Source organism: Meles meles, chromosome 3 (assembly GCF_922984935.1).
Source record: "Meles meles chromosome 3, mMelMel3.1 paternal haplotype, whole genome shotgun sequence".
Classification (NCBI taxonomy): domain Eukaryota; kingdom Metazoa; phylum Chordata; class Mammalia; order Carnivora; family Mustelidae; genus Meles; species Meles meles.
The window spans coordinates 77,388,515-77,401,566 of record NC_060068.1 but is presented as its reverse complement, the minus strand read 5'-3'; the positions used below and the strand labels follow the sequence as shown (position 1 = coordinate 77,401,566).

Genomic DNA, 13,052 nt, shown 5'->3' with positions numbered 1-13,052 from the left:
AGAGAGGCAGGCAGAGAGAGGAGGAAGCAGGCTCCCTGTGGAGCAGAGAGCCCGACGCGGGGCTCGATCCCAGGACCCTGAGATCATGACCTGAGCTGAAGGCAGCGGCTTAATCCACTGAGCCACCCAGGCGCCCCTTTTTTTTTTTTTTTTAAGATTTTATTTATTTATTTGACAGACAGAGATCACAAGTAGGCAGAGAGGCAGGCAGAGAGAGAGAGGAGGAAGCAGGCTCCCTGCTGAGCAGAGAGCCCGATGTGGGGCTCAATCCCAGGATCCTGGGATCATGACCTGAGCTGAAGGCAGAGGCTTTAACCCACTGAGCCACCCAGGCGCCCCGGATATATTTTTTTAAAAGGTATTTTATTTAACGTAGGTAAGTAGGGTGACTCAGGTTTTATAATCTGAGATAGGTGAAGGCTGATTGAGTAAAGAAAGGTATAAGCCTTGGTTCTAATTAATGCTAGCAGGGCTTGAAGTGCTAGGGCTCATGACTTCTGGTCTCCACATTGTCTTTCATAACAGTATGGAGAGTGTATGTATATATATATATATATATATATATATATATATATATATATATATATAGTTCTTTCCAAGTCTGAAGGTAGGTGATTCCATAAGTAGTAGGATGGCGAGAACCTTGTTACTCAGAAGTGAAGCTTAAATTATTTCATATACATCAAGTTTTGAGATTAGAGATAACACATCATTTTCTAATGTAGGTTGCAGAAATTGGCAGCAGTAAAAAGAGACCACTGGAGAGTGATGGGCCTGTTCAAAAGAAAGCAAAGAAAGTCCAAGAAAAGGAAGGAAAAAGTGATTCAATAAAGTTTGGGAGCGCTGGTGAGTTGTATGGTGATGATTGTTCTTTCTCACTAGTTGTGGCACAGATACTGTATTCTCCAGAGAGCAGAGGATGTTATTGGAGAGTTGTGCCATTTTTTTCCCTTTATGGACAAAGGTCTCCATTGTGGTTGAGTAGAGTGGCCCCTCCATAAGTGGTGGTGTGAGGGCTTTGGGGGTGTGGAAGTAGAGCTGGAGTTCTGCAGTTTGCCTATAGTTCTCCCCATTTTCTCTTTTATTTCTCTTAGCTAATTTTTGTCCTGATTATAAAAGTAAAACATTCTTGTTTAAAATTGTCAAATAATACTGATATGTAGAGGGTAGACAATGAAAGACCCCATCATCCTTCCCTTTTAGTGAGACCTTCTGGTAATTTTAGGGGGCTATGAATATTTTTCCAGGTTTCTCTATTTATACACATCTACATGTACAGACAAAGACCTACAAATTACTTAGTAATAATATAGTTGGCCCTTGAACAGTGTGGGAGTAAGGGGCGCTGATGCCCTGCACAGTTGAAAATCCATGTAGAACTTTTTGACTCCCCCGAAACTTAACTACTAATAGCCTACTGTTGATAGGAAACCCTACTGATAACATAAACAGTTGATTAAAACATGTTCTATATGTAATATATATTGCATACCATATTTTTACAATGAAGTAAGCTGAAGGAAAGAAAATGTTAAGAAAATCATAAGGAAGAGAAAATACATTTATAGTAGTGTACTGTATTTATTGAAAAAAAAAATCCCCAAGTAAGTGAACCCATGTAGTTTAAACCATGTTGTTTAAGGACAACTGTATTTTGTAAATTGTATTATACTATATGTACTAATTTGAAGCTATCATTTTCCACTTAACAGAACATTTGAACAATTTTCAATGTCAGGTTATCTAAATCTACCCTGTGCTTTTTTTTAGCATGGAAGTGCTCTTTCTGTATGCTAAAAGTCTTTGGATAAAACCACCATTCCTGAGATAGTTGACTTCTAGGGGTGGTGTTGGATTTAAAGATGATTGAGCACTATTTCTTTAGTTGTTGGCCTCAGAGGATTTGTTATAAAGTTTAACAGAAAATCCTTCTTTCTTCATTATCCCCAGAGAATTAGGCAGAGAATGAAATAAAAGGAAAGTAAAAAAAAAGTCTCAATTCAGTGGATCAAGCATGTAAGATACCTTTCTTTCCCCAAAAGGTAAAATTTGGATTTAGGGTCAACATGAAAGCCTTAGTGTGAAATAACTATAGAAATGGAGATGTATACTTAAAGAGTATGATCTTTTCTGTTGTCAACAAGGCAATTGACTTAGAATATTTTGAAATGAGACTTTTTGTGACTTGTTAAAAATGGTGCTCAAAAAAAGGGAGAGGAGCATCTGCCAGTCCAGCTCCTTTTTTTTTTTTTTTTAAAGATTTTATTTATTTGTTTGACAGAGAGATCACAAGTGGTCAGAGACACAGGCAGAGAGAGAGGAAGGGAAGCAGGCTCCCTGCTAAGCAGAAAACCCCATGCGGGACTCAAGAGATCATGACGTGAGCTGAAGGCAGAGGCTTAACCCACTGAGCCACCCAGGCGCCCCAGTCCAGCTCCTTTATTTGTTTTCCAGTCTTATGTCTCCTTGTGCTTCATTTTGGATCAGTTCTCCTGCTATGTTTTCAAATTCCATAATCTTTTCTTTTGTGTTGTCTAATTTGCCATAAGTCTTATTCAGTACAATGTTAATCTCAGATAGTGTACATTTAATCTTTAGAAGTTCTATTTTGTTCTTTTAAAAGAAATCACCTTTTTCTCTCTTTGAAACATAGAGAAAAGCTGTTACCAAAACCAAGCAGAACTCTGAAATCCAAATCTTCCATTTTGCTTTTCTTTATTTTCATGTTTTTCTTTACCTTTTTGATTATGTGGAATGTATTTATGTTTTCATGTCCATATCTGGTAATTCTGTCATCTCTGTCATTTCTGGGTCTGTATCCCTTAATTATTATTTCCTGCTTTTTTTCATGTTTAGTAAGTAATTGTTTGGATCACAGATATTTTGAATTCTGTGTTATCATGTGTTGGGTTTGGGATTTCTTTAAAGAATGTTGGACTTTATTCTGGCATGTAGTTAAATTCTTTGTGGATCCGTTTGATCTTTTTAAGGATTGTTTTTAAATTTTGGAAGAGAAGGCTTAGAGTAGTTCTGTTCCTAAAGTTTGATTTTTCTAGAGTTGGAAAGGAATACATAGTAGCAGTAGCATATTATATAGTATTTCTACCACATTTAAAAAATGGACATTAATAACCTTTAGGACATAGGTAATTAGAAAAAAGAAGATAGGTAATAGTAAAATGTAGTAACAGTTTTAAAAAATGATGAGGTTTGATTATTTATTACCTTTGTTTTTAATATAGTTTATTTAATTGTAAGTTGACATAATCTAATTTGTAATCATGGCTGTGTTTGACAGTTGCCTCAGAAAATTCTTGAATTCTTCATTAAGCACACCACTGGTCTTTCTTTGTGAGCTAGTTTGAGTTTCCTCATAGCTTGAGTCTCCAAGGATGAACACCCTGAGAGTCAGACAGAAGCTGTATTGACTTTTAAGATCTAGCTTCAGAAGTTAACATGCCTTACTCTGTTGGTTGAGTTAGTTATGAAGGCCTGCCTTTGTTCAAGGGAAGTGACCTTCGATCCCACCTCTCAATGCAGGAGTGTCAGCATCACGTTGTAGGAAGAGCAAATGAGACAGGGTATATATACTTGGCCCTCCTTAATAAATAAAATCTACATGGGTCAGAATGCAGAGTTGACTTTTTATATTACTAATATTCTTATTTGAATTACAGATAAACATAATATGGCACTCTATCTCAGAAGTATTTTGATAAATACAGATACTCACTATCTTAATGCTTATAGTATATGTGCTACTGAAGTGAGCACAATCATAATGCTGTATAAATAAATTCAGACTTCTATGAGCACAACCCCAAGACTGGAAAACCACCCCTATCCCAGTAAAGTTTTTTAATATCCATAGGAGGGAAGTCCTTGTATAATATACACGCTTACAGTATTCTTCTGAAGAGTGATTCAAGTATATATTTTGAAAAGTGGAGAGTAATTTGAAAGAGATTCAAATATACATTATTCCAGCTATAAGATTAGTAGGAGACAAGGTACAATTTATGTCTGAAAAGAGGTTTAAATATAAATAAGCATATATAGTTAAATATAAATATGAGAAGTTTTAAACTCATAGGAATGGACCAAACACAACTCTTGCTCTCAGAGTTGTTTTTTTGTTTGTTTGTTTTGTTTTTTTTGCTTTAATAGGAAAGGTAAGAGGTTATAAATGCAGTCCTTTTTCATTATATTTAGAAGTGGCTACCTAATAGTATTACCCTAAAGGGAAAAATAATGTATTCTGGCATGTAATAGATAGTAGACAGTAAATGATAGTTTTCTTTCTTTTATGGATTGCTTGCTTAAGAAGAACTGCCAGTTGGCAGCCTGGGATAAGTGCTATGGAGAAATGTGATCTTATTATAGGAACACAGGCAAAAGATGATTTTAAGCAAAGGGATTTAGCAGGAGTTTCATGGAAAAGTAATTTTGAGAGGGATCTGGAAGAATGGATGAGTATGATTTTGACGTGGAAATTGGGGTTAAGGGCCTTCAGGGAGAAAGCATAGCATGAGTAAAGCTGTGGAGGTGGGATAGCAGGCATGTTAGGGCAGGGTGATGATCTGCCTTCCTTGGAGAACTCTGGGGTCAGTGTCTCTAGGTCTTTTCCATTAAGCTGATCAGTTTCCCTGGTCTGGAGTCTTCCCGGCTCTTGGCTGGAGCGGGGAGCTCTGGCTGCCCATGTTCTAGAGCTCATGAGGAAAAGGCTGGGTTTTTTAGCCTACGGTAAGCCCCTATTTCCCGTTATTCCTCTGGCTTAGGCACAGTTCTCCCATCTCAGCTGTGCCTGTTCTACCTCTTCCAGAGTAACCTCCAGTTCTCTGCTGACGTGGAGAAGCACAGCTTGGAGTAGGCTAGAGGTCGAGGGATCAACTTGCTTTGAACCAGTCTTCTTTATTTATTTATTTTAATTTTTTGAAAAAGATTTTATTTATTTATGTGACAGAGATCACAAGTAGGCAGAGAGGCAGCCGAGCAGAGAACCCGATTTGGGGCTCGATCCCAGGACCCTGGGATCATGACCTGAGCCAAAGGCAGAGGCTTAACCCACTGAGCCACCCAGGCGCCCCACCTTAAGCATTTTGTATAGCAAATGGTATTGGTTCTTGGTTTTCTTCACTAGTGGTTTAGTATTTAGCTTTCAGGTGTGCTAAGTTGGTTATTATTCATCTATTTTTCCTTCTCGTTTCAGATTTTTTTTTATTTGTACCTGTCACTTCACAGAGAGAAAAGTCTCTGTCCTTATGTGCTTATATCTTAAAAAAAAAAAAAAAAAAAGAAAGAAAGAAAGAAAGAGAAAAAAAACCCCTACTGTAGTTTGTAATGGGGATTCAGGACCAGGTGAAATGACATGTATGTTTCAGTGTGCTATCTTTACCCTAAACCCAAATGTTTATCTCCTTGTCACATTTTAGTTAGATTCATTGCTTTAGTGAGAAGCTCCCTCTTTAAAAAGAGGTTTTAATACAACTCTAAAAAGAAGCAGTGGCTTCTTTACTCAGAAAAATACTCACACCAACATAATTTTGTATGTAATTTTCAGAAGTGTACATTCCTTCCCACAAAATCCGGGTTTGTGAACTCCCCCTTCATCATACCCTGGTTATGAATTGATGTAATGAGAACAAAATACTATTGTTATATTTTCTTCTGATTTGCTAACTAAGAGCCAAAGAAATGTCTGAGGACCAAGAATGTTTTAAAGTCTCTGGAAAAATTGAAAGAATTCTGCTGCGATTCTGCCCCTCCTCGAAATAGAGCCCAGACACAACCTCTTCAGGAGAGATTGGCAGTTCTGCCAAAATGTACTGATTTTGACGATATCAATCATCTACGTGCAAAGAAGGCAGTTTCTTGTGAAGACTCCAAATCTCATATTAGTCAAAAGGTATGTGTACCGTAGATGAATATCCAGGTACTCAAATCAGTAGGTTCTGAAGTGCCATAAGTTTCTGTGGGTTCATACAAGGCAGTGGTTCCCAAACTTGGCTAATCATCCAGATTAGTTTTGGGAGCTTTTGCATTTTAGCTTATTTATTTTTTAAGTCTGTGGAGATTCCGATTTACTATGTATTAAGGAGGGAAGAATTGGTTTGTATTAAAACAGAACCCCCCCCGCAAAAAAAAGCTCCCAAGGTGATTCCGATGTACAGCCTGGGTTAGGAATCCTTGGCTTGGGAGGATTCTTAATAATGAGTACAAGTACAAGTTTTCTAATCCTCCTTATAGTAATCATGATGGAAAATCTTAGGCAACATATATGGGTTTTGGGGTTTTTAGTTGAAAACTTGGTGATATAAAGTAAATTCAAAGGCAAACCAAATATATATGGCTCCTTACTTCCACTGTTAAATGATATATCAATGTTTTCAGCATTGCAAAATCAGGGAATTGAACTTTTACTCTGTCACTAACATCCACAGTTCAGAGCAGTGGTTTGCAATCTAGCTTTAAATGAGAATCACCTGGAGAACTTAAAAAAAATACTGGTAACAAAAACCTTTCTTCAGAATCATACTGGTCTTTGCTAAGAACTGAGTATGGATATTGTTTAAAAGCTCTCATTTTAATGTGTAGCCATGGTGGTTGAGAGCCATTGAATTAAAGAAATCGTTCCTTTTTTTTTTCTTTGAGTAATTTAAATGAAAAACTATAGATTCTTAAAAAGCTATGGACTAAAAACAATGACTTCTTTACTCAGAAAAATACTCACACCAACACAATTTTGTATGTAATTTTCAGAATTTTACATTCCTTCCCACAAAATCTGGGTTCATGAACTTCCTCTTCATCCAAACTGAGATCCACTGACTTATCATTGGTCATCAGGATAAAAGATGTTTTTGTTTTATTTTTAACCTATTTCAATACTTAGAAGCAGTTCACCTGAGTGTAGTGGTCATAAAAATATAGATATCAAAATGTTTGTCTATTAAAGCTCACTTTATTAATTGGAGAATTTGCTCTAGGGCTTGAGTAGAACTTATTTACCATTACTTTATACGTAAAATGACCACGTAGGTGTTTCTGATTCACAGCATATTAGCAGTCACCAGTTAGAAGGGACACCTAGAAGTGTAGTACATGGATGTCATTACAGGACATAGCTGTTTGATGACATGGAAGGACACAGATGAGTGGTAGAAGCTACTAAGTGAAGTTAAATGGCCAGGGTTTAGGGGCTAGGACCAATTGTGTGGGAGTCAACAATCCTGTAAGTCTTGATAGGTTTTGAAATTCCCATTTTTAACATTCTGGGAAGTATTTCCACCCAAATGGTTACAAAAAAAAAAAAGTTGCTTTATACTCAAGTATTCAGATTGACTTCTTAGTATAAAAGTTTTTTTTCTCCATGCCTATTCTCATTCCGTATGTGAATAAAGCATAAAGTAAGAACTTTTTTTTTCTAGGAAGTATATTTTCTTCAATTATGGATGAGGTGTTACAATATGTAGTATTCCTGGATTTTACGTAAAAGGCATGGAAATAAATGAGAGAATCCATCAAAGTTAAAAGTAAATGCATTCTCTCGTCTGATACATTGACCTACTCTTCCGTTGCCACACCTCCCCACACTTCCCCATCTCACTGCTGATCTTTGGAGATTTGCTGGGCTGCACTATTCAGATAATTTACATCTCTGCCTCCTATTTCAGCTAAGCCACATTTTAAAATGCAGCTGTAAAGTACATGTTGCTGGACTTTCTCTTGGAACAGGGTCCTCTCCCTTGGCCATATAGGGCATTTCTTTTTTTCTCTTCCCTTCCCCTGCTGATCACCAGTCTTAATTTTTTTTTTAATTATTTTTTTAAGATTTATTTGTTTGAGTCTGTGAGGAGGGGACAGAGGGAGAGGCAAAGAGAGAATCTGAAGCAGACTTCTTGCTCTGGGCAGGGCTCCATCCCAGGACCCTGAAATCATGACCTGAGCCAAAATCAAGAGTCAGACACAACCAATAGAGCCACCCAGGTGCCCCGATCATTAGTCTTTTAAAGAATATTTATTTATTTTTTTACTAATCTCTACACTCAACGTGGTGTTCAAACCCATGATTATGAGACCAAGAGTTGCGTAGTTTTCTGACTGAGACAGCCAGACGCTAGTCTTTTAGGCCACACACACACACACACACACACACTTTAAGATTTTATTTATTTGTTTGACAGAGCAAGCCAGAGAGCACAAGTGGGTGGGGTTAAGGCAGAGGGAGAGGGAGAAGCAGACTCCCTGTGGATCAGGGAGCTCCACTCAGGCTTTATCCCAGGACCCTGGGATCATGATCTGAGCTGACGGCAGATGCTTAACTGAGTAAGCCACCCAGTTGCCCCTTTTAGGCCATGTTTTTAATTCCAGGCGTAGCTGATGAATTTTTAGATGATAGCAGTAAGTCTCAGAAGCAAGGAATTTGCCCTACGCTCAAAACTGGAATTAGTTAATGGTTTTCACACGTAAAGGGAAGGCTAGCAGGAATACTGATGTTGAAACATGACCATGCTTTATACTTCCCAAAAGCTCTCTGTCATAGCTCTTTACCAAAAAAAAAAATCATGCTTCTTTCTTGTGGTCAAGATTTATGGAATGTACTTTTGGCCTGTGCTTGGAAATTGAAACATTCTTTAGCTGATGGTATGCTTATTGAAGGTGGTTTTACCGACTGTTGAGAGAGAGAGACATTCATCCCTCCTCACTTTTTGTGCCTTACACATCTAGGAATAAATAAGGAAAAGAAAAATGTTAATTACGATAGATTTAATGTAATAAAATTTAAAAAGAGGTGTATAAAACTTTAAAATATTTAGGTTTTTAAAATTTGCTTAAATATGCAGTAGTTTAGTTTGGCTCCCCCCTTTTTTTTTTAAAGTCTCTTACTCTGAAAAAAATTTCAAACCTGTGAAAAAGTTTATCTGAATATACTACGCACTCCTGTAAACTTTCACTTGGATTCACCAATTGTTAGGTTTGCACCAAATTTGCATTCTTGGTCTTTCTGAAAACTATTATTATGATTAATACTTTCTAAACTATAAAAATCTTTCCATTGCCAGGATAAGACACTTTCTGATCTCAGTCCTTTTGGATCATCACACACGGGTAATGACAATTCACAGAAAACTTCTGATCCTAAGCCGTCTAACAAACGGACGAAAAGCATTTACACACCTTTAGAATTACAATACATGGAACTGAAACAACAGCAGAAAGATGCAATTTTGTGTGTGGAATGTGGATATAAATATAGATTCTTTGGGGAAGATGCAGAGGTAAGTTATTTTTTCAAATGCTCTTTCATGTTTTTCTTGTCCAGTCTTAAATATTTTCTGATATTTCTGTTTCATTTTCTGACTTTGTAAGAGAGCCAGTGTGATCAGTTGCCTTTTAAAATGCTGTCAAAGTCAAAACTGAAAATAAACATAGGTGAACTTGGCGGGGGTTCTAGGCCAGTGGGGGAGGACCAAAGGGACCCCTTTTGAAATGTCGTGCTTTTTCTCCATGTGCTTGTCCAATAACTTCCATCCACTGCGAGGTGATTGGATGAATCAGATAGTGAATGAACCATAGTCATGTGAGTATTTAATGTTTCCTGATGCAGACTCAAGCAAGAAAACATTTTGAGATGGCCCATTTACTCTTTTTTTTTTTTAAGATTTTGTTTATTTGTTTGACAGACAGAGATCACAAGTAGGCAGAGAGAGAGAGGAGGAAGCAGGCTCCCTGCTAAGCAGAGAGCCCGATGCGGGGCTCGATCCCAGGACCCTGGGATCATGACCTGAGCCGAAGGCAGAGGCTTTAACCCACTGAGCCACCCAGGCACCCCTGGCCCATTTACTCTTAAAAATTTTGATAGCCTGGAACGTGGTTATGTCTCAGGGAGAGCACATTAAGTGCCAGGCACCTGCAGAAGGTGTTTGAAGTCTGATAGTCTCTTTTTAGGTCAGTCATCTTGCTCTGTTAGTCCAAAATGATTCTGTATTTAATTTTGAGGATTTGAAGTAGGCCGAATTTAAGGTTAGAAGTGAATTTGAGCATTTTGTGGGCAAGTTTAAGGAAAGCATTGCTGATGGGTCTGTTGGAGTCATGCATGGTTGTGATGATTCCACAACATCAGGTCTGTATCAGATAACGGACATCATTGGAGAGCAATGAGGTGGCACAGCTAACATCTACCTCATGGACAGGAAGTGAAGACTTAGCCAACTTTTCTTCCAGTTTTTAAAATCCTGTTGTGGGACTGAAAGTGGTGGTCTTTAGTTGAGGTGGCTGTTTGCTGTTATGAAGTTAGACTTTGAAGCAGAGTCTAACTGAGGACAGGGACAGTGTGTTCCCTGAGGACAGGGACAGATTCATAGTTGGCATTGGATAGGTAAAGGGGTGAAAGAAAATGTCATTCTCTACCCTTCTTTCCAGGTCAAGTGGTAAGTTCAGCCTTACCTCAGTAAAGGCTAATGTCTTCTGGCCCTGCAGTGAGAAACTAATACAGTTCAGAGTTGGGTGGGGCAGGGGAGTGACGATGTTGGAATGAGAGTTCCATGACTCCAGTGGGCAATATCTGAGCCGTTGAGCTTTCTAGAAGGTAGTGGAGAGTCAGGTGGTGGTGCTTGGTTCTGCATTCCTATCATTTATTATGCATCATACATTAGCTAACCAGACCAAGTGGTTCTCTTCTCACTTCCTCAAAGATGCCGTCTGTCCAAGTAGCTTCAGAATTTATGTAAGGTCCTCATTTTCAGTGTTTGGATGCTTTGTTGCAAATTCATTCTCTTAGAGTCTCACACTCTGTGCATTGACTAGTCCTTGTGCAGGGAGAGCTCAGCACTTTAAGGTTTTGCTAGATGCAGGGGCATAGAAGACCTGTCCTCTTTTTCCCTGTCATTTATAGGTGCAGATGTTGGCCCTGAGGTTAGGCTTTGGGAACTGCCAAAAATCTGTTAAACTATAGGCTTCTATATGGGAAATATCTTCTAAACTTTTTATTGGTATACCACACAGTAGAGAAGTGTGCAGATCATAGGTGTATACCTTGATGGATTTTTTAGCAAAGTGAGCAAACACCACATAGGGACTCTTGAAAGAGAAATTTACTGGTAACTCTCTTTTTAAATTTTTTAGATTGCAGCCCGGGAGCTCAATATTTATTGCCATTTAGATCACAACTTTATGACAGCAAGCATACCTACTCACAGACTGTTTGTTCACGTACGCCGCCTCGTGGCAAAGGGATATAAGGTCAGCTTTCGCTTTGGCTTGCACAAACAGGATTGGAATCCCTTCCAGAGAGTGAAAACATGTTCTGTAAGGTGGTAGGTTGTAATTGGAATTCGGCATTTGGGAAATGAAATTGCGTCACAATTAATGGTGGTATATCTTCATCAGTTTCTAGTGTACTAGAATTTTAAGGTAAATTTAAAAAACCTCTGTGATAGAGATTGTTTCTCATTTTATTTATTTTTTCAGCGTAACAGTATTCATTCTTTTTGCACAACACCCAGTGCTCCATGCAAAACGTGCCCTCCCCATTACCCACCACCTGTTTCTTAGTGACTTATCCACACTTGCAAACTCTTTGTGGTCCTTATTACTAAAGCCCTACATCTGGACATTGTGGACAAATGTGTTTATTTTACATGTTTCAGAATTAACCTTTTAAAGTCTTCAAATGTGTTTCTTTAAAACAATTTCCATCAGGTTTGATATTCAGTGTTTATTTTTATTGAAGGTGGGTGTTGTGAAGCAGACGGAAACGGCAGCATTAAAGGCGGTCGGGGACAACAGAAGTTCACTGTTTTCACGGAAACTGACTGCTCTTTATACGAAATCTACACTCATTGGAGAAGATATCCTTTTTGAGTAGGAGTTTTTCTCATAACTGTTAGGGTCTTTGTTTATTTATTTATTTTATTAACTTATAATGTATTATTTGCCTCAGGGGTACAGGTCTGTGAATCATCAGGCTTACACATTTCACAGCACTCACCATGGCACATACCCTCCCCAGTGTCTGTCACCCAGCCACCCCGTCCCTCTGCCTGCCATCCTCAAAGTCTTTGTTTTAAATAACATTTTTATTGAACTGTTCTTGGAATGGGTACCTTTCTGATGAGATGAGGCATTCTGGTTACCTTGCCATTTGATTAGTGTGTTAGTGAACAGGGAAAGGTTGGTAGGGGCTGGGAACAAGCATTTTCAAACGCAGTTGTGAAAAGAGAGTTATTATACTTTAAGAACAAAAGGAGAGAGCCTGGTGATAGCAGGTTGGCAGCTGATTTGACCTGCACCTTCCCTAGACTTCCCTTCCCTGCTTAGGTGCTTAGGGCCTATAGGCTCTCTGAATCTTCCGGAGGTAAGACCTAAAAAGATAGCTTATTAACTTCGGAATGTGAAAAGAATACTACAAAGTTAGCACAGAATTGACTGCCTATAAAGGATAATAGGTGGGCCATCCTCATTATTAGCTTCATAAAAGTTTTATTTTATTTATTTATTTTTTTAGAAAGAGTGCTGGGGGGAGTGGCAGAGGAGAGAGGGAATCTTAAGCAGACTACGTGCTAAGCAGCGAGCCCAATGTGGGGCTCGGTCTCATGACCCTGAGATCATGACCTGAGCTGAAACCAAGAGTTGGATGCTTAACTGTGCCACCCAGGTGCCCCCCAGATTTTATTATTTTTGAAAATAGATTGTAGGTGAAGCTTTCTCATTTTGTAAGAATCCTCAGTGTGCACAGTGATTGCCCCAATTTTATGGTCATTCATAAATTCAAATGAATTACGTGAAGCAAAATGATTCTAATAGCAAAATATAAAATTCTGTCTATTTTTAGAAACCAGAGGCACCTGCGTGGCTTAGTCATTTAAGTGTCTGACTCTTGATTTAGGCTCATGATCTCAGGGTTGTGAGATCGAGCCCTGCATCAGGCTGAATGCTGGCTGTGGAGCCTGCTTCAGATTCTTTCTCTCCATCTGCTTCTGCCTCTCACTACCTCTAAAAAAATTAAAAATAAAAATAAACCAAATAACTGTATATGAAATGGGACAAAGATG

The 13,052-nt window shown here is 38.3% G+C and overlaps 1 protein-coding gene across 1 annotated transcript in view; it reads left to right on the top strand.

Moving 5' to 3' along the window:
* The window catches only part of MSH3 (mutS homolog 3), a 186,014-nt gene that overhangs the window by 2,223 nt on the left and 170,739 nt on the right, over positions 1–13,052 (top strand). The window contains 5 exon segments of the mRNA XM_045999684.1: positions 726–846; positions 5,685–5,905; positions 9,063–9,278; positions 11,125–11,241; positions 11,732–11,849. Of these exon segments, the coding sequence (XP_045855640.1) occupies positions 726–846; positions 5,685–5,905; positions 9,063–9,278; positions 11,125–11,241; positions 11,732–11,849 (793 nt within the window).